At 48.7% G+C, this 21077-nt stretch overlaps 2 protein-coding genes across 4 annotated transcripts; one reads left to right on the top strand and one right to left on the bottom strand.

The window, feature by feature from the left end:
• Positions 1-103: 103 nt before the first annotated feature.
• Positions 104-10040, top strand: SPSB3 (splA/ryanodine receptor domain and SOCS box containing 3). 2 transcript variants are annotated; one of them, XM_075566235.1, is made up of 7 exons: positions 104-185; positions 1008-1152; positions 3577-3751; positions 3843-4030; positions 4344-4446; positions 4694-4819; positions 5677-10040. In XM_075566235.1, the coding sequence occupies exons 2-7, from the start codon at positions 1024-1026 to the stop codon at positions 6036-6038; spliced, it is 1083 nt and encodes a 360-aa protein (XP_075422350.1). In that variant the 5' UTR covers positions 104-185; positions 1008-1023; the 3' UTR covers positions 6039-10040. The 2 variants fall into 2 exon arrangements, with proteins under 2 accessions (XP_075422350.1, XP_075422349.1); XM_075566234.1 differs by lacking the exon at positions 104-185 and adding an exon at positions 195-425.
• Positions 10041-10519: 479 nt separating this feature from the next.
• On the bottom strand, positions 10520-21024 carry EME2 (essential meiotic structure-specific endonuclease subunit 2). Of its 2 annotated transcripts, none has more exons than XM_075566231.1 (8): positions 19045-21024; positions 18227-18363; positions 16637-16729; positions 15382-15506; positions 14411-14522; positions 12143-12258; positions 11541-11727; positions 10520-11111 (listed from the first exon to the last, which is right to left on the bottom strand). In XM_075566231.1, exons 1-8 carry the CDS (start codon positions 19535-19537, stop codon positions 10851-10853), a joined length of 1524 nt encoding a protein of 507 aa, XP_075422346.1. In that variant the 5' UTR covers positions 19538-21024; the 3' UTR covers positions 10520-10850. The 2 variants fall into 2 exon arrangements, with proteins under 2 accessions (XP_075422346.1, XP_075422347.1); XM_075566232.1 differs by having other exon boundaries at positions 10930-11145; positions 19045-21023.
• Between the last annotated feature and the right edge of the window lie 53 nt (positions 21025-21077).

The following is a 21077-nucleotide window of genomic DNA, read 5'->3' on the forward strand; positions in this document are numbered from 1 at the left end:
ACGGCCGCGCTCGGCCCCGCCTCGCCACATTTGACGAGCAGGGTGCCTGGCGAATGGGGAGAGAAAATAACCAAACGGGACATCACTTTCTGCCCAATCGAAGCGCGGCAGGGTCTGGGGCTGCTGGTCTGTAGAGGGCGGGGCGGGTTCAGAGGTTATTGTTTACCTCTCTGGTTCCGGAGCAGGTAGGTCGGTGCTGGGTTTGGAGGGGGAGAGGAGGAAGAGCCTATGCGAGGGGAAGTCCCGGGAGGGAAGCCGAGAGATGAGGGAGGTGGGAGAAAGCTCGCAGCTGAGGGGAGCCCGGCCTTCCAGTGAGAAGCCATTGCCCCCCCCCAAGGGCTCAGAGGGGCAGTTGATGGGAAACAGGAAGCCAGGGATGGGCTGCTGGTGGCTCCAAACCATAGCTGATGTGGGACAAGGACCAGGTGATTGTTACCCCCAGGGGAATCTGCAGCCCACCCTGGGGAGGGGAGCAGCACATTTCTCCCAGAATCCACTGCTCCATGAGCTACCCAGAATCCACTGCCCCATGAGCTACCCAGAAGCCTTTTCTGCAGGTTCCATGCATTGGAGACGAGGGGCGTATTTACTAAGCTGTGCTGCTCTGTAACACACCATAGCGCGTCAGAAGGCACTTGGCAGCCCATTGAAAGGAGTTTGGGTTACAAGATATGTCTTATGGAGGAGCACCGCTTGGTAAATATAGCCACACCGGCGGCGTTGGATCAGAGATGGGGGGTGGCGGCAGCAATGTCAGGGCGGGGGGGAGACTGGATGCCAGGAGCAGGGATCACATCTGAAGGTCCCCCCCAGAGCCATTAGGACTTTTATCATTGCTGTGGAGAGACAAAGGGGTCCCTGAAATAAAAATTTTAGGAACTAAAACCCCTAATTTGTACCAATCTGGCATTAAAGTTGTTGGTCACAGCTGAGGAACGCGAATTATAATGTGGTGTTAGTGAGAGATAGCTGTGCATCCCTCTCACCCTTGTCCTCTCTTTCTCCAGCTCCCTGCGTGACAACATGGCACGTCGCCCGCGCAATAGCCGCGGCTGGCGTTTTGTGCTGAGCGGGGTACGCAGGGAGCAGGATACCCGGGCACCAGCCCTAGCAGCAGGGGCTGACGCATGTGGGTATGATTCTGACGGGCAGGTAAGTGTCCTCCATACATTAATGCACGTAAATAGCTCTGGCATGTACTCAACGTCTGTAGTCCCAGCAGGTACTCCACCTTTAGAGAGATCTATATGTATAAAAAGTTATACATCACCTAGAACGCATGTGGAGATGGAGGGACACAGCACACGTGAATTGTTTCTTGTAAGAAAGTGTATTTAATAAAATCCATAACACGAAAACCAATGTTTTAAACTAACCTTCAGGGTTCTCTGGGTGGTGATTAAATTTTATTGACTCGTGCCCACAAAACCTTGGGTGTTTCAATACATTTTGAGGAGTGCCTCTTATTTATTGTTATATAATAAATATCCTGCGGTCAGCACTCCTGCAAACACAACGAAGAAGTGCTCGGATTGTGTACATTCAAATGCAATTGGAACAGCAGGAACCAGCACACAACTTTAGGTCAAAAAACGATTTACAGAAAAAAAATCCATGAATAGATGTGTAAAACAAAATTGAGCTAAAGTTAAATGTGTGTGGGGGGGAGAGGGGGTGTTTGCAAAGTTGACCTAAGCGCAGAAGACAAGAAAAAAGACACAAAATGTTGTAGTATGTTTCAACTTTTGAATGTGTTCTTTATAGAAGGTATTACACTCACACAGTAGCCTCTTGGTTTATGGCATATGACCACGAATGAGCCTCTTGATCTGGTCACGATCTGTACATATGATCTGATTTCCAGTCCTCTTGTGTTCCACCTCATATACAGGAAACGGATATAGTACAGATCTGGTATAAAAAAAAAAGCTTTATAACCAATGGAACCACACACACAGTTGCTGTAAAATCAGGCATTTTCTGAAGGGTGTGTATTTAGTCCCTATACAGACAGATGGCAAACACTATTTTGTTTCTTTTTTCTTATCTTCTGCGCCTAGTTCAATTTTGCAAATATCTGTGGATTTCAAATCCATTTGTGAATCCAGTGTGGGATTCAGTACGATTTTAGCAGCATTTGAACAGGATTTATTATGTATTAGTTTCACTACTTAGTTTGCGCTGCTTTTGTAGCGCTGATATTACTCTGCGCTCACTTCTTTTTTTTTTTTCACGTGTATGTGTGGCAAGTACGCAAAATCGAAAGTTCGCTGTCTGGGTGGAAGCTGCAAAAATAGTGGTAATATAAGTTGGTAAGAACAGACACTCCAGGTCTTTAGAAAAAAACCTACAAAAAGTGTAATTTTGAGCGGATGAACGTTTTGGCTCCCTGCGGACGTTGATCTGTTCTAATTAAACATTTTGTATGTTGTGTGTTTTTTTTTTTGTTTGTTTTTTTTAAGATGTTAAGTGTCTGTTCTTACCAATGTTTGTGGGGACTGAAACGTCTGGCTACCTGTTTGGATCAATAAACTATTCTCTCCTCCTTTTTTTTTTTTAATTTATTTATTTTTTTTAAATACCACTTGAAGGTTCTGGTAATATATAGTTTAAAATGAAATAAAAATGTAAGGTGTCAAATAGCTCAATTTTAACCCTTTAAACCTGTCACTATAACTAGTCCACACTTGTCCACTCCTGATGGCAGACCAAGAAAACCATTTTGTACAGAATTCTAACCATTGAATTAATAGAATTCCTTAAACAATTGTAACCACGCTTTAAAGCAGGGGCACGCCCACCAGGAGGTTGCGAGATTCTCTGGGGAGGGGCGCAGCGCTTACAGAGGACCAGCGCGCTTCCCGAAGGTATTTAAATGAAATGCCGGGAAGCAGAGAAGGCCTCTGTAGGGTATTTTACTTTGGCTCAGACGGCTTCTGGCCATGCCGCGTTGCCATGGCAACGTAACGTCACATGATGTCAAAACGCTGGAGCCAAGGTAATGAGGGGGAGGGGAGAGAGCTGGCAGGGGAGAAATATTGCGCACCCCTGCTTTAAAGCACAGATTTGGCTGCGTTTTCTATGTGAATTAAGCACCAATTATTTTTCTTTGGGGCATCTGAATAGGAGGGGGGTTGTTAGTCAATCAAGTGTTTTTACTTTACCCCTAGCCCACCCTGTCCTTGTCAGAGAGTCAATAAACAGAGGCAGAAAGTGTGAGAGGGGGCTCTGTCTGTGCTAACTTTTGTTGAACACCGTGACATCAGCCAAAGAAAACCGCACCCCTGCCAGTATATATGTATATAGACAGCAGGTTTCCCTGGATAGGGGAAAGTCCCAGCCCATCACGTTTCCAACCTAACTTTAAGAAATGATTTTAGAATACCTGTAGGTCCCATATTTTGGTAATTGGCCATCGGGCACCCATGTTTAATGCCTCAAACATGTCACTACCATTGGTTCATATTGGATGTAGGAGAGACTGCATCTTTAACAGAGCGGGGCTTTAAATCACTGGAGGATAATGGAGAGCCAAGTAAGGTGTAGTGGAAGGCAAACTCAAATCTTTCTCCACAGCAAAGTAACAGTGACTCAGACACAGAGCTGCTCCACCTGCCACCTTCCATCCCCAGCGCTGTGCCCGTGACGGGCGAGTCGTACTGCGGCTGTGACAGCCAGAACGATGCCTACTGCTCCAGCCTGCACACCTTCAACCAGATCAAGAGCTGTCAATGCGGGGAGGAAGATGATTGTAAGAGTGCAGACTGAATGGAGCTCTAACCCTCTGACACAGAAAGTGTTTGACCGCTCTCTCACCCTCCCCTCTCTCTGTTCTTCTGTAGACTTCGACTGGGTTTGGGATGATGGCAGTAAATCCACAGCTACCGTCCTGAGCAGCGACAATCGTAAGGTCAGCTTCCACATGGAGTATAGCTGCGGCACGGCCGCAGTACGAGGCAACAAGGTACTCTCAAAGGGCCAGCACTTCTGGGAGATCAAGATGACCTCACCCGTCTACGGCACAGACATGGTACGGAGCACCTGACAGGGCAACAAGGACCACCCAGGGAGCGATGAGGAAGTTAAAAAGGGAATATCAAGCACAGAGTTGAAATGTATGTCCCCACTTAAATATGCTGGGAAGTGGTCTCTCTGTGCTGGAGAAGAGTTAAGTCCCATTCATTTGAATGATGTTGATCTTTTCCAGCACTGGGAAGCAGCTTCAAAGCATACCTAATTGGGACTGGAGGCTGTATTGCTCTGATTAAGCAGTGGCTTAGGGGGCTCTGCTCAGTCTGATGTTCTCCTGTGCCCTTCTCCCCCCCCCCCCTTCCCATCCCCAGATGGTCGGCATCGGGACTTCAGACGTGAACCTGGATAAATATCGTCACACATTCTGCAGTCTCCTGGGAAAAGATGCAGAGAGCTGGGGGCTGTCTTACACAGGTGAGCAGACAGCTAAGGTAATGCGTGTATAGGCCCCTCATGCAGAGAAAGGGTTAATGACACCATAAAAGTGCCCCGGTTACACACTTTTTTTTGTGCCAGGAGACCAATCCCTCTTTTATATAATGGGTCTTCGGCCTGTAAGGACTTTCTTGGTAGCCACATCAGGCAGGAAGCGAGACGCCTGCAGGACACGCCCAGAGAAGAGGATCCTGCACACGCATTCACCCCTCCCCGTGTCTTCCAGGTTTGCTCCAGCACAAGGGCGACAAGAGCAGCTACTCGTCACGCTTTGGGCAGGGCTCCATCATCGGGGTGCACCTGGACACGTGGCACGGAGTTCTGACCTTCTACAAAAACAGGAAGTGCATCGGTGAGCTCACCCTTTCCCCCATAAACCAAAGTGAAGACATTAGCTGCCGCCCACTGCGTAAATGTGGTGTAAGCGTTTATAAAATGAGATGTCTGCCCCAATACGGAACAGGTTTGCAAATCTTTGTAATCAGGCTCACAGTACAACTACTTAAACATATATCTATCTCTCTTTGAAATTGAGGGTCACTGTGACTTCATTTGACCCTATATATTTATGTTGCTACAAAGGTCCTCTGCGAGAATGATTTGAATAGCGCTACTATAGGGTATTTTTTGTAAAGAAACAAAACCTGTTCCTTACAATGAGGGAAAAACAAATTTGAATCATTATTACAATTAGGAAAAGCCTTGAAACGTCCACTATCTCCACACATCCTTTTTGAGGTGAATTTTGTTATAAGCCCTTGGTGTTTAAGTTTTGTAAGGGTTGGGATTGGCTAACAAGGCATCTTAGGAGTTGGGCTACTCTGTAGGCCCTTAACGGTGTTGGTGATGTAATGTGACGGTGAGGTATGGTGCACCAACTCCATAAGGTCTGCTGGAACTTTGCGTGTGATAAGTGGGAGTTCCTCACACGCTAACTTGATTAGCTAGGAGCCGCGTGAGACACCCTTTTCAGGGCTTGGTTCATCATTTTACCAATCAAGATGTCTGACTGTCAATTTAAAATGTAAGATTAATTCCCCCCTCTGAAGGTCCATCACCGGTCCCAAGCAAGACGCTACTGAGCATTTGAATGACATCCCTCATAGCAAATCTAGTTCTGAACGTTCCGTGCTGCAAGGTCTGTGAACTTTGCAGAATCGAGCACTCCGATTGGTCGCTGTCACAGCTGCTTTACCCTTTGCCTTCCAGGTGTGGCAGCCACACAGCTGAGGAACAAGAAGCTGTTCCCGATGGTTTGCTCCACAGCTGCCAAGAGCAGCATGAAGGTGATCCGCTCCTCCTGCTGCCGCACCTCCCTCCAGTACCTGTGCTGCGCCCGCCTGCGCCAGCTGCTGCCTGACTGTGTGGACTCTCTGGAGGTTCTGCCCCTCCCTCCCGGCCTCAAACAGGTGCTGGGCAACAAGCTGGGCTGGGTGCTGCAGATGGGCACGAGCCCCACGAGGCAACGCAGAGACGAAACCCCGGCCTCCCCTTCCTGTGGGAGTAACTCGGACAGCGTTTGCCCGTCTGGACGGGACGCATGCCAGCGAAAGCGGTGCCGCAGGATTTAGGGGGCGAGGGAGGTATCGGGGGTCCTGCCATCATGCCCTGTCTCTGACCCTGAAAATCCCACTGCTGAACTGTTGGAAGGACAGAGGAAGAGGGGGGGGGGGGTCCCCTGTAACCCATAGCCATGAGTTAAGATCAAGATGTAATTAGGGGGAAAGGAAACAGGAGTTTGGATATCATCCTGCAATTTCTCTATTTTTGGCAGGAGAGGAGGATCCATTTCCCTTCAAATAAGGTGCGAGATTTATGGGGGGTCAAAATTACCATCATGTATTTCCATCATTCATGGAAAGATAGAATAAAGGGGGTTGTCCCCCTTTTTTTTTTTTTTTTTTTTAAACAGTTGGGGGGAGATCACGATTCACTTTATTCTAGGAAGAGAATGTACAGTATCGAGGGAGAGGCTAAGATGGTGCTAGGGCAATGGCCATGTAGGAGTTTGGTTACCCCGCGGGTTCTCGTGGTATTGGCTTAGGGCATTACAAATTTAATTGCCTTATGAGAAGTTTAAAAGTTAATGTTGGCATTCAGATCCTTGTGTGGGTACGATGTATACAAACCCACATGTGCATCTCACATGGCTTAGAGAGGGTCTATAGGGAGGGGTAGAACGGTTATCCAGATATCAATCACCCCTCTGCTGAACTGATTTGGGAAATAGACATTTGCTCATATGGCCTCTGTTAATACAGACTGTACCACGTGCCTAATGCCCCCATTGCCCAACTGTTGAGGAAATGAGCTGATTCAGTACCCAGAACTCGCTCTTTGCTCACACAGACTATTCCACACAATCCTCCCACCCCTTCTGCTGACCATGTGGAACATTCTGAGAGCAGATGGTATTGGAGTGTCGTTGGGTCAGTGGCCTGACCCAATCAGTGGTGGGTACTTGTTGTTCTATATAATAGTCTGGAAGCTTTGTATGCAGTGTAACAGCTTGAGCCAATCGGAGTGCTCCGTGGTTACAAGTTCCATGTGTGAGGTGACGCTAGGTGAGCTTTGGCAAACGGAGTATTCTGATTGGTCTGTCACAAACCTCATTGAAATGACCTTTCAAGCCGACCAAATGGATTCCAGTTTAAAAAATCTCAATGCAACACAATGACAGCTCCCACACACCAGTGCTGAATGTGTTAACATCTTCACTGCCAGAGGTGTGTGCAATTGCGAACATGTCACCACGAGGATAGGTGGGACTGCTCACCCAAATCACTTACTCACAGCAGAGCTTTAAAGTGGATGCTCCCCTCCCCCCCCCCCTCTCTGATATACCACACACCCCACTTGTGGCGTCAACTAAAAAACACCCCACCTAGTGCCCGTTCCTGAACTGAATGACTGTAGTTCTCTTTAAGAAAGCGATCTGTTATTGGCATATACCAGGGGTACCCAACTCCAGTCCTCCAGCTCCCCCCAACAGGCCAGGTTGAGGATATTTCCGCTTCAGCAAAGGTGGCTCAGTCAAAGACTCTGATTGAGCCACCTGTGCTGAAGCAGGGACTGATTGAGTGACTTGTGCTGGAGCTAGGCTATCCTGAAAATCTTACCTGTAGGGGGGCAGGGGTTTTGAGGACTGGCATTGAGCGCCCCATGGCATATGCCATGCCCAGTATAGAAGGAACACAATGTACACGTCAGTAAACCAAGCATATGTTACACACCAAGAATACATTGTACGCGTATACTTGAGGTACTGTATACTAGCGTGAGCCATCATATAAACAACTTCATGGGCCCCCACAGGTCTCCGATAAATCACAAGTGGGAAGCCTATGTTCTATTTATGCAATAGTTCTTTCCTTTTGGTTTGTTTTAAGTAGGTCTACGGTTCTCCTACTCCTATTGGTTAAAGCTCAGGACCTACAGATACGTACAGAACGTGGGGTATTGATGACAAGCTGCTGGGTTATGTTCTTGCAGTGAACAAGCCTGCGTGTATTGGTTGTATCTGTGATGCAGACAGTCCTCGGTTATCCAACGGAACACGCTCTGGAAGTAGCGTTGGATAGTGAAACCGCTGTAACGTGAGTCCCATGTTAATCAGTGGCGGTGAGCGTTGGATAACGGCCCGTAGGGAGGCATTGTAAAGCGTTGGATCTGCCATTTGTTGTAAAGTGAAACGTTGGACAGCGAGGACTACCTGTATTCTGCACCAATTGCAATGAAATCCTATGGAAACTGTGATATGTGGAGCTATACTGGGATATGTTTATGTTATTTGGGCGAACAATGTCACACTACATCTAGGGGTGTATACACACACCCAACACACACACACCCCATTTCTTAATCATTTCTACATCTAGTAGGTCAGATAATGTTACAAGTAAATGGAATTTGTTGCTACTTCACTCACTCTCACAATACATGTATTATGAGAGGGCACTTAACAGGACTTGTTTCTAAGAGTAAAGCGCTTTATTTGCGTGTCAGCGTTTTGGTTTGTGCAGGGCCGCTTGAGAATGTGTTTATTCTTACACACAAGTCCCATGTAGTGGCGGTTATCTTCCTCTACACCAGGTGTAGGCAACGTGATGTGTACCTCTGCGGCCTGAATAGGGCTGCACATTACCCACGGGCAGAAGGGACATTGCAGCCGCGTTCAGGCAATTCTCCCTACCAGGTAGCTGCATAATGCCAGCGCAGTTATGCGCGTGCCGTTCCTTCTTACAATGGGAACTAGCGAGGAGCAGAAGCCAAGTATTTATCAGCGCAGCGTTATTAAGCAGCTAAGGGAGCGAGGAGAAGCTCAAATACACTGGGGGAAGTGGGCTGCTGGGGCGGCTAGCATGGAAGCCCCCCAGGGCTGCCTGTTGCCCACAATGCTCTACACACAACCTCATAACTTGAGCACCTGGCCCAGCAACGCTGCTTAATGGAGAGCTGCGGATACACAACCCATACAGTACATGCACTATTTGTACCTGCATCAGGTGTTACGTGTCTGTTAATCAGGAAGGCTAATACCACCTTAGACACTGAAAATGTGAAACATTATTATATCTGTGCCTCTTAACCTTTGGTTTCTTTATTTTTTTACACTATGAAGCAGGGGGTCTCCAGGGCTGAACCGCGTAGATTTCAGCTGCGGGGACCCCCTGCTTCCCAAGATACATACCTCGGAGGGGGCTGCCGGCACTAGCCCTGGCTGAGCGCATCATATATCGGTTTAAAGGTCCCGCTGTCCAATACGAAGTTGTGATGTCATCCCTGGCGGCTTCCTATTGGCCTGCGGGACCTTTAGATATGAGATACCGGTAGCCCCTTTACTTGTAAGTATCTCAGGGAGTAGGGGGTCCTGGAGCTGAAATTAACATGGGTTAGCGCCAGAGACCCCCTGCTTCCCACCTAGAGGAGGGGACACACAATGTTTTTATTTTCAGAGGCAATGGCGCTTTAAACCATCCTCTAAGGCCGCGTCCATGGTAAGCGCGGCACGATCAAAATGCCGTAAGGCAATGAGCGCGACCATAGACCGCACATGCGGGAGCGCGAGGAATCAAATGCATTTGATTTTGCCGCGTGACGGCCGGGTCATGTGCGTGGCTCAGCCAATGAGGGCAAACCGCTCACGGGAGCGCCTCCCGGCACGCCCTCCTATAGGCCGTGTATCGCTCCAGCTAGAAGCGCGCGTGAGGCCGCGCGCAGGCACCATGGATGCAGCCTAACACTCCCCAAGTGACAAGCTGACACACACACCACAATACATAAGTAACACATTGACACACGAGACACTGGGTGGAAATGCCTCTTACAATCTATGTAACGGTTTTGATGCAATTATTCACTTTTGTTCACTTTGTCTCATTACTCACTGCTCACCTGTTTCTGCCTCCCCCCCACACCCCTCCCCCCCCCACACCCCCTCCCCCCCGCCCCCTCTCATACTGTAAAAAGGAATCTTTCAGCTGGAAGGAAACAGATGTTTTCAACGCAGAAAAAGACATTGTTATAAAAAATTGTCGTGTGTGTGTGTGTATATAAATATATCTCGGATTACAGAGGAGTGGGGTTTTTTTTTCTTGGTACAGAAAATCATTACCTAACGCTTTACTCTGCGAAAGAGAAATGTGCAATGGTGGCCGCGTTAAACCCCAGGGCAAATTATTGTAAAGTAACATTTATGAGGAGTGAAACTGATTTGGGGGGGGAGCAACTTTCAGACAACTTTTAGGATATTCCTGCAAGCTGGAGTGTATTTTAACCCCTGTTACCAAATGAGCCTGCAACGCATTGGGAAATAATGGGTTAAATGGGCGTCTAGCAGCAGAGGATTTCAACAAAGTGGGATCACGCTACAATAGCGTTTTTATGCAGAGTGCGGTAAATGCCCATGTGGAAATGCTGTGTAATAGGCAGGTATAAGCTTATAAATGGATAAGTAGCAAAAGGTGACACTGGTCATTTACAAGTCATTACCCAGAAGCGCTTGCTTCAGTGGAAGGGTTTGTATGCTAAGAGATAACGGGGAAAGACAGGGTAGACATGCTCACAAGTGGATTTTTATTTGCTGAAACGTTCTGCTTTTGGGTACAAGAGGGCATTGCTGGAGGGAAACACGGGCACAGGATAGCAGAGCCGTGTAGTGCGTTGGCAAAGAACTGCAGAGTAGAGCATGCTGCACAGAGCCGGCTATGGATCTGCAGAGCAATATAGGGTATCAGAGCCTACTATGCATGTGCAGAGCATTGTAGGGTGTGCACAGAGCACTAGTGTATGTGCAGAGCCTGAGTGCTCCTGGGTGAATTTAGCAGGCAATAACCATCCTGAATGTAAGGCCAGGAGGGGGCCCAGTTGGATATCCCTCTCTGCTAGGAGCTCAAGTCCAACACCAGCTCTGGGTTTGTGGATGTCATGCAGAGCCAGATCCGCCGGGATAAGTCAGGGCCGATGCGCCTCTCCCTGCCCGGGACATCCGCTGTGGGAACCTCTGGCTCATTACACGGGGCCCCCACGTCCTCTCCGACCCCTGCCCCCACGTCCTCTGCGACCCCTGCGTCACGCTCTCGCGGGACTCGTAGGTCGGCGAGCAGGGACCTTCTCTCACGCTCTGTGCTGCACGCAGCGTACGCCTGGAGGAGAGAGGCAGAGCAGGGGTGGGTCATACTGGGGAAGAGAAATGTAGAAAGGGAGATACAGGAGGAGAAGAGAGAGGCATGGACACCGAGAGACAGTTAGTGAAAAACACAGTGAGATCAGAAGAGGGGTAAAGAGTGAGATATAGACGTCAAGAGTGAAAGGAAGAGAACGCATGACATTGGTAATGAAAGTGAGACCCACAGAGGAGAAATGACCAGTAGAGATACAGGAATAAGTGAGAAAATGAGAGAGAGCGAGTGATAAGGAATGAGAGAGAGGGGAAGAGAAATGGAAAGCAGGACCGGGAGACAGAGCGGGAAGAGAGAGATCACAGGATACAGAGAGACGAAGGCACAGATGAGGTTTGTAGATGTCATGAAGATCCAGATGTCAGAAGACAGGTGTGATAAGTTGGTTCTGACCTGCACGAGGAGCTGAGGGGAGGGGTAAGCTTGTGTCACAGCTGCAGACATAGCAGGACTGACTCGGTTTAACTGTTGGATCTGTCTCTTCCACACCAAGGGCAGACCTGAGAGGGACTCACGGCCCCACCCATGCCAGGTCCCCGCGGAGGTGCAGAATGAGAAGGCCTGGGACTCCCAGTGCTTCCTGCAGATACAGAGAGAGAGAGGTGTTAAAGAGACAGTCCTTATACTCTCATAGGAGGTCATGGTCAGGAGGCGCACTCTTACATACACAGGATGGGACTAAACGTTCCCCCCTCAGTACCGGGGTCCCGCCTTGTTCGTGGTGAGTGCAAGCGTTACAGTGACAAGGCGCTGATACTGGAATTTGAACCCCTGCTTCAGAGTCAGTGTCGCTGTTTTCGGAGTCAGAGCCTTTACTCACTGAGCCGCTGCTTGAGCCTTCAGTGAGAACTCACAGAAAATTAATGACTGTTGACATGTCTCCTTGTATAGGGTGTACTCTTATATGCAGGGGCGGCCGCGCGCTTACTGTAATGTGTACACTCTTCCACTTGGCCGAAGGGGCTCAGACTAATGAGTTGCTGTCTCACACTCACCGGAAGGGGCGCTGGGCCACGCTCTTGGTCACTGCACACACGTGCTGTCCTAGATCTCGCCACGTTTCCAGGTATAACACTTCTGTGTCACAGGAGAGCTGCAGCGAGACCAGCGCCTGGGGCCCCAGAGACACCGAGCCGGTGACCCAGGAGAGAGGGGACATCAGACAGAACACATTCACAGGCAAAACTCACGCCTTGTAAATCAGGGCTGGAAGATTGACCAATCAGAATGCTCCATTCAGCGAAACCCACAGATGCCGGTTTCATTTAACCAACCAGAACACTCAATTGAGCAAAGCACACGCACCCAGTTATCAACTGGCCAATCAGAACAAACAATTTAGCAAAGCACACGGACCCAGTTATCAACTGGCCAATCAGAACAAACCATTTAGCAAAGCACACGGACCCAGTTATAAACGGGCCAATCAGAACGCTCCATTCAGCAAAGCCCTCTCACACATCACGATGGCAATGTTCAGAGATGGCAGCGTTCAGTTTGGTAGCGTTTATTTGAAACATCAATTGGAATGCTCCATTAATCCACAATTTGTGGGGGAGTCCAGACGGCATTTACATTGCACACATTCACACTTTGTCTTTAACTCTTTAACTTTACCCTGATCTATAGTACAATATTACAGTTAGTAGAACCTACATCTTATGTGGTAAAAGGGCGTCTCACTTATGGGATTTCTACAAATGAAAGGCCTCCCCCCCATTTCCCTTTGCAGAAGCCAGTGTGTGGTTAGCAACTCACCCTATACTACTGCTGTACACTTATTTACCCCCTGCAGATTATCCAGGTTATCTGTCATTCATTCCTGCATCTCAGAGGGTAAACAATGCTCTACATATCCGAGCCAGGGGTCACACAGGAACTCTGCGGGTCTGTGCTAGGGTTACAGAGTAATACCCTGCAGGTCTGCACCGGGGGTTACACAGAAACTCTGCGGGTCTGTGCTAGGGTTACAGAGTAATACCCTGCAGGTCTGCACCGGGGGTTACACAGAAACTCTGCGGGTCTGTGCTAGGGTTACAGAGTAATACCCTGCAGGTCTGCACCGGGGGTTACACAGAAACTCTGCAGGTCTGTGGTAGGGTTACAGAGTAATACCCTGCAGGTCTGCACCGGGGGTTACACAGAAACTCTGCGGGTCTGTGCTAGGGTTACAGAGTAATACCCTGCAGGTCTGCACCGGGGGTTACACAGAAACTCTGCGGGTCTGTGCTAGGGTTACACAGAAACTCTGCGGGTCTGTGCTAGGGTTACACAGAAACTCTGCGGGTCTGTGCTAGGGTTACACAGAAACTCTGCGGGTCTGTGCTAGGGTTACAGAGTAATACCCTGCAGATCTGCGCTGACGTTAACGAGCAATGTTCTGCAGATCTGCACCGGGGGGTGCACAGCAATGTTCTGCAGATCTGCACCGGGGGGTGCACAGCAATGTTCTGCAGATCTGCACCGGGGGGTGCACAGCAATGTTCTGCAGATCTGCACCGGGGGGTGCACAGCAATGTTCTGCAGATATGTCCAGAGGCAGACAGAACGATGCTCCGCAAGTGTTTCACGGGAGCAACAAGGCGCTCTGCAGCACCCCCGTCCCGCACCTCTAGAGAGTGGCAAATATGGATCCGCAGCGGATCGGCCGGTTCCTTTGGATCTGCAGCGGATCGTCCGGTTCCTTTGGATCCGCAGCGGATCGTCCGGTTCCTTTGGATCCGCAGCGGATCGGCCGGTTCCTTTGGATCCGCAGCGGATCGTCCGGTTCCTTTGGATCCGCAGCGGATCGGCCGGTTCCTTTGGATCCGCAGCGGATCGTCCGGTTCCTTTGGATCCGCAGCGGATCGTCCGGTTCCTTTGGATCCGCAGCGGATCGGCCGGTTCCTTTGGATCCGCAGCGGATCGGCCGGTTCCTTTGGATCTGCAGCGGATCGGCCGGTCCCTTTGTTCCGCGGATTTCAGCGAATCAATCTCAGAAAAGGGAGAATCCCGTTTTGCTGATTTCTTATTATTATTACCGATACACTGCGTGGATTCTGCAATCCGTTGGCGGATTCTTAAGAATATACGGATCGCTGAATCCATCCACGGTTTGTATCCAATGGGGGTTTCTGATGAATCCGCGCGGATTAAAAACTGACCCAAATCCGGCCGCGGATTTGACACCGCACAATGGATTTTGGGGGGGGGGAGACGGGGGGGGGGGAAACGCGAGAAAATCCGGGACACGGATATGGGCGGATTCTCCCGTCTCTACTCACCTCCTCTATCTGCCGCCGGGTCGCCGAGCTCTCCGATTGGCCCTCACCCCCGCCACGCCCCTCTGTCTGCTCCAATGACTGTGTCCCCAGCCCGTGAGACAGCCTGTTACACCTGCAGGTACAGGGAGGGGGAGCAGTCTTACAGCCCAATAGCGCCTCTCCCGCCCCCACACAGCCTCAGCAACGCAGCACTCAGCAATGTAACGCCTTCTACGGTATTACACACCCCGTCACTGCCAGAGAGGCCAGCAGCGCCGCCTGGCAACAAGAGGGTTAATGTTTCTTACAGTTATAAGGGGTTAACATATAGGAAATGCCTCAGAGATCACGGCTGCATTATTAAGCAGTTATAGGTAGATAGCAGCGTCGGACATTTTTAATAGGTCCCGCAGAAATTACCAAAAAAGAAGACTCCAGGATGATAAAATTAAATTGAGAAAAAAATAAATGGTTAAAGTAACTATATTAGTTATTTGAATCTTGTGATTGTGTTGCTTATCTACGGGAACACTGAATTCAAGCATATCAGCTACTTGCATTTTTTTGTTTGGCTAATGACGGTTTCATTGGAACAGGAGCAAAGCTAACAATTTACGTGCGGCTTTGAGGGCTGACAAACAGTCTTATCACCAAAACACATTGGATACAGATTATAAACCACTCTAACCCCAAAAGATTTTGTTTACCATGGACATGTCAAAATATTTAGAAATACTAGTCCAATTTTAAAGGGGGTGTCCCATCAGTGTCGGCTCCTTGTGACCTTGGGCAAGTCACTTTATCTCCCTGTGCCACAGGCACAAAAAAAACATCGATTATAAGCTCCACGGGGCAGGGACCTGTGCCTGCAAAATGTCTCTGTAAAGCGCTGCGTACAATTAGCAGCGCTATACAAAAACATGCAATTATTATTATTAAATGCATTATATGAACAGTAGTATTTACTTTTGCTATTAATTATTGATACCTACAAGCGATATTCCTGCAGTCCCATAACCACCAGGGTGACTTTCTTTTCCGGGTGTTGTTTGGGAATCCCGAAAACAGATCCTATAGTCTCCCCCATCTTCTCTCCAACGCGGGAGCTCCTGGGAGCCTGACATCCACGTGAAACAGAAAATGTGAGGATCGAATACAGACCGTGGCACCTGCAGCACTGGCAAAGCTGTCCCTTCCACTGCCATAGAGTGCAACGCTCTGCATGTCTGCTGGGGGTCACAGTGCAACGCTCTGCATGTCTGCTGGGGGTCACAGTGCAACGCTCTGCATGTCTGCCGGAGGTCACAGTGCAACTCTCTGCATGTCTGCCAGAGGTCACAGTGCAACTCTCTACATGTCTGCCGGAGGTCACAGTGCAACTCTCTGCATGTCTGCCTGAGGTCACAGTGCAACTCTCTGCATGTCTGCCGGAGGTCACAGTGCAACTCTCTGCATGTCTGCCGGAGGTCACAGTGCAACTCTCTGCATGTCTGCCGGAGGTCACAGTGCAACTCTCTGCATGTCTGCCGGAGGTCACAGTGCAACTCTCTGCATGTCTGCCGGAGGTCACAGTGCAACTCTCTGCATGTCTGCCGGAGGTCACAGTGCAACTCTCTGCATGTCTGCCGGAGGTCACAGTGCAACGCTCTGCATGTCTGCCGGAGGTCACAGTGCAACGCTCTGCATGTCTGCCGGAGGTCACAGTGCAACGCTCTGCATGTCTGCCGGAGGTCACAGTGCAACGCTCTGCATGTCTGCCGGAGGTCACAGTGCAACTCTCTGCATGTCTGCCGGAGGTCACAGTGCAACTCTCTGCATGTCTGCCGGAGGTCACAGTGCAACGCTCTGCATGTCTGCCGGAGGTCACAGTGCAACGCTCTGCATGTCTGCCGGAGGTCACAGTGCAACTCTCTGCATGTCTGCCGGAGGTCACAGTGCAACGCTCTGCATGTCTGCCGGAGGTCACAGTGCAACGCTCTGCATGTCTGCCGGAGATCACAGTGCAACGCTGAGGGGTCAGTGCAAAGCTCTGCACGTCTTCCTGTGGGGTCAGTGCAATGCTCTTCCTCTCTCCCCCAACGTGCTACCTGTCCCCCCGGGGGTTCATAGTGCATTGCTCTGCCTTCTTCCCCTCCCCCCCCCAATGCTCTGTGTATCTCCTCGGGGGTTCACAGTGCAAAGCTCAGCACGTTTTCCACCCCAGCACCCCTCTCCTCCTGCCCAGGGGACGCAGCTGTGAGATGTTACCTGAGCAAAAGCGCAAACGCTGCTCACAAAGTCCTTGGCCTCAAGCAGAACCAGCATCTGTTCCTCTTCTCCTATCGTTAGCTCCAGACCCTCCTACAAGAGACAGAGGCAAGCACCAGCGGGAGCTTCTACTGCACACCAGCAGAGAACGAGACAGTGTACTCAGCGCTGCGCACAGAATGTGAGGCACAAACTAATACTGGGGCCTGAGGGACAGGGAGATATAAAGTGGATTAGTGTGGAATCGTCATAGACTGTGTCCCCTCTGACTTCCAATGCCACAAAGACATTATCCACATGAATGAAACTCTAGCCCTGGAATAGGTTGCCTGCTCTGCACTCCCTTAACCCATAATATGGTAGATGGTAATGTTGGGCAAACTCCATTTAAATAGGAATTTGGACTCTAAAAATGACCTTATTTGCCTCACCATGCTAAATCCGAACATAATCATATTGTAATGTTTCTTACATAGCGCGTTGTGTACGCAGCGCTGCACATACAAATTTGCCGGCACAATATTTTCCCTGTCCTGAAGAACTTATCTAATCTAATATTCTTCATCAATGCTGAGGCACAGGAAGATCAGATTATGTGCTCAAGATCACAAAGTGCCGACACTGGGATTCGAACCCAGGGTGAGTTTCGGTGTCGGTTTTATAGAGTGCGATTTGAGTAACCAAAGTTGTGGGTTCGACGCCAGCCTTAGGCTGGGCCCATAGAGGGGGTAGCAGGGCTGAGACGCGCTGACGCTGAGGCTGCTGAAATCTGCGCGATTTCATGCCCATGCAGGTGAGCCAGCGGGCGCGATCGGGAGGCGGGGGGAGACTGAGGGAGGCGGGGCAGTGACGTCGCTGGGCCAATCGCCCGCGACGCACCAACGTCAACGTCACGGCGCCGTGACGTTGACGCTGCTCCGCGCTGATTGGATGTTTTCAGCCGACAGCGCTCTGAAAAACAGTTTGGCTGTCGGCTGAAAATCCCAGCGCCTCAGCACGCCTGCGGACGCTCGCGTGAGCCCCCTCTAAAGACATCTTCATGGAGGATGTAGGGGCTCAGCGCGGAGTGTCCGCACGCCTCAGCACGGACGTGCCTTCTATGGACTCAGCCTTAGCCTTTAAAGCTGCAGACCAAGCAATATCCTAGGTGGTGTTTTTTTTTTGTTTTTTTTAAATAAAATCCGTTCTGTACTATGAGAAAATACCTGTAGCATTTTTAAAAAAAAAGTCTCAATTACATTTTTAATGTATTATAACGTAAAAAACATTTTTTGTTCCTATAGCAACCATTTACATAGTCACATCCCCTTCCTCTTCTGAAACAGGTTCTGGCACACCCCTTTTTGAGCCCTGCCCTCTCTCTAACACCAATTGTATCTAGTGACTGCCTGGTCACATGATCCTCCCCACAGAACTTTGCATCTTTGGTCCTACTGCTGCACTGACAGACATTTGGTAACCCCCAAGCAGAATCTTCGCCGATCGATCACAGGAGAACGGATCGATCGGTAACTTAGCTAATTACTTATCGCTGTGTGGATTGTATTGTTGCCTGTCCTGACAGCGATACAGTTAAAGGGCCTGACTTACCACACATGTCCAGTCTGAGGGCATCTCCCTTCTCCATGTGAAGCTCCGTGGCACAGAGTACGGCTCAATGGAATAATTATACCCAGAGGACCTCAGGGCTTCCAATACGTCTTCTGAACCTGCATCTTCAAGAAGACCTGGAGGAGACACAGAGAAGACCTTGTAATTGCCAAACTCTGGAAACGGCACCTCCTCCACAACTCCTGTTTATTCTCACTCAAGGTGTTTGATAAAGTGCTAACACACGAAACGCGTAGGTGCGTTTTTCACCCATCCATTGTGAGCTATACTCAGTAGATTCATTGCTATTTGGAGTTGCCCTGGAATCTCTTCATTGTTTTCACCATGGACCCTGGCTGTGCTCCGGCTTCTACCTACATCTCTCTGATTCTCTCTTTTAGGACTGCACACGCTGGAGTGACTGGATTGTCCTGACTGGATGCTGGTAGGTAATGGGCCATAGCCCTGTACTATATTATCCCATGCTAGCACCATTTAGTATATTATACCTTATGGAGGAAAGTATTAAGAGCCAATTATTGTGGGTGTCAAGTGAACACCATTAGGCTCCTATCTCTCCTGGGTTATCTATTCATGTATGGAATTCTTTACTGGGGACATCTACACAGCACTCTGGACACTTATGGGTTTATATTATCTACACAGAGCAGACATGTGATTTTTTTAGCAACATTTTCCACCCAATTCTATCTTATAAGTAATACTCCATTTTGAGAGGGATTGTTACTTTAAGCACAGACCAACCCATACGTTCATAACGACCCAAAGGAACCCCCCGGGTGTAGACTTTTTCCCACCTGCATCCATCTGGACAGTCATATACTTCACACACTGGTCTGGCCTCAGGAGCTTCAGGGACGAAGCAGCCTCCCTACGCTTCTCCTTCTCCACCATGTCCAGATCCTTTCTTCGCTCTCTTTCCAGCCTCTTGGCCTCCCTCTCCCTCTCTTCAGCTTGCGCCCGCTCGGCCTCCAGCTCCTCTGGGCTCCTCTTCTTCCTTGTTTTTTTGATTGGGATGGGAGTGGGGGAGATGGGAAGAGGCAGGGCCAAGGTGGGAGCGTCTGCAGCCACAGAGGACAATGATTCTTGGTCTTTCTTAATGCCCCTTGATATCTCTGTGGTTTCTATTTCCAGAGAAGGAGGAGCCTTTTGATCATCTCTTTGGACACTGCTTGGCTCTTCCTCATTCTCCGAGTCAGATATCTCCCATGTGGTGGCCCTTTTGACAAGTCTCCTCGGGGATGGGCCAGAGTTACAGCTAGCCGTTCCCTTATTCCCTTCTCCCTCCATATTTAATCCCTCCAGTATTAATGCTGGCAAAAAACATAGGTAAACCTCTCAACCTCCTGAGTGAAATTTGGTGGGTGATCCAAATAATCTTTATGGGGCAATTCGTGTGTAGCAAAATGATCTTGACTTTGGAGAAGATGATCACATTTATGTTTATGGAGACAATTGTATGTATGAGGGAGTTAATCTAGACTTAAGAGGGAGATCCTACTGACGTCCATGTAGACATCTGTGTATAAAAGGGTGTGGATCCAGACTTTAAAAAAAGAAGATTGGTGTTATTAAAGCCTATAGGGTGTAAGAGGTCACCAATCCAGACATTAACGAGGATAATCCTATTGAAGTCTATGGGGACGACCAACATTATGGGGGACTGATGGGTGTAAGATTGTGATCCTGACTCAATGGAGGGTAAATGTTTCTTTGTCTTTAGGGTAAAGTTCAACACTTCCAGCATCAATAGAAAGAGGAAACTCAGAGATCATATAACAGGTCTGATTTCTTAATATCTATAACAAGTTATCAATGGCCAACAGTAATTATATAGGGAATTTAAAGACTCACCCCCAACGATCCACATGACTTCTATGATGGGAAAGTATTATTAAACCATACTGGACACCTAACAAGCTCCTATTGAACCCCCAAAATGACCACAACATATATATAAGCGTATGAGTGTCACAGAGGAGTGCTACTGAGCATGGCAATATATATTTTTAAAACCAGAGACAGAACATAAAACACAGACAAAGCTCAGTTTTTAGCACATCCAGTGAGACTCATACACGGTACAGTGCCTAAATATATATGTATAAATATCTAATAAGTAAAATGGTCTTTTAGTTTGACATTTTTGGCCAAAATTGTTGTAAGCCCCTGAGCCAACGCCAAGGCAGACCAATTGGGAAAGTATTATTGTCATAAAAACAGCCCTCATACCTTATTTCCTAACAAATGCACCATTTATAGTGTGCATTTAACAAAACTAAAGACAGCCTCAATGTAACCATATCTGTACAAAAGACAAACACCATTTCAGTGTCATGAAAAAAAAGAATAACTGCAACTACAAATATTACAATTATTATGATTACTACTACATCAATCCTTGTTTCCTAAATCATTATTAAAGCACCAACAGATCTGACATAAAACGACATGCTTAATATTAGGTTCTGTCGGGTTTTGTCTTTTCAATGACACCAAATACCTTGATTACAATGAAATGAGGTAGTGTCAGTGATCACCATGATTAGAAATATAACTCAGCTCACAGGGCACATACATGACCATTACACCCACACTGTTTGCCATTTGCCTCCCCCCACCAATGCAATGCCCCCCCTAGTGGGGCAGATACCGGCTCCCCGACCATCCTCAGACACTATGCCAGTGTGTAGCCCCACTATAATAATCCCTCTGTGATCTGCCAGCTGATGCGCCTCCACACTACTACAGGGCACGTTAGGCACGTTGACAACTTCATACCATAGTTCCATATGGACGCACTGACGTGCTTGCGTCACACTACTGGTGA

The sequence above is a fragment of the Ascaphus truei genome, chromosome 11 (genome assembly GCF_040206685.1).
Source record: "Ascaphus truei isolate aAscTru1 chromosome 11, aAscTru1.hap1, whole genome shotgun sequence".
Taxonomy (NCBI): domain Eukaryota; kingdom Metazoa; phylum Chordata; class Amphibia; order Anura; family Ascaphidae; genus Ascaphus; species Ascaphus truei.

What these genes read in the sequence shown, in the direction of transcription:
- SPSB3 (XM_075566235.1), top strand. Translation starts at nt 1,024, where the DNA reads ATGGCACGTCGCCCGCGCAATAGCCGCGGCTGGCGTTTTGTGCTGAGC. An exon ending in ATGCGGGGAGGAAGATGATT is followed by an intron (nt 3,752 to 3,842) that starts GTAAGAGTGCAG and finishes GTTCTTCTGTAG; the next exon opens with ACTTCGACTGGGTTTGGGAT. An exon ending in CCGTCTACGGCACAGACATG is followed by an intron (nt 4,031 to 4,343) that starts GTACGGAGCACC and finishes TCCCATCCCCAG; the next exon opens with ATGGTCGGCATCGGGACTTC.
- EME2 (XM_075566231.1), bottom strand. Translation starts at nt 19,537, where the DNA reads ATGGAGGGAGAAGGGAATAAGGGAACGGCTAGCTGTAACTCTGGCCCA. An exon ending in CCCGGCGGCAGATAGAGGAG is followed by an intron (nt 12,259 to 14,410) that starts GTGAGTAGAGAC and finishes CTGGGGCCCCAG; the next exon opens with GCGCTGGTCTCGCTGCAGCT. An exon ending in GTGGCCCAGCGCCCCTTCCG is followed by an intron (nt 11,728 to 12,142) that starts GTGAGTGTGAGA and finishes CTGTATCTGCAG; the next exon opens with GAAGCACTGGGAGTCCCAGG.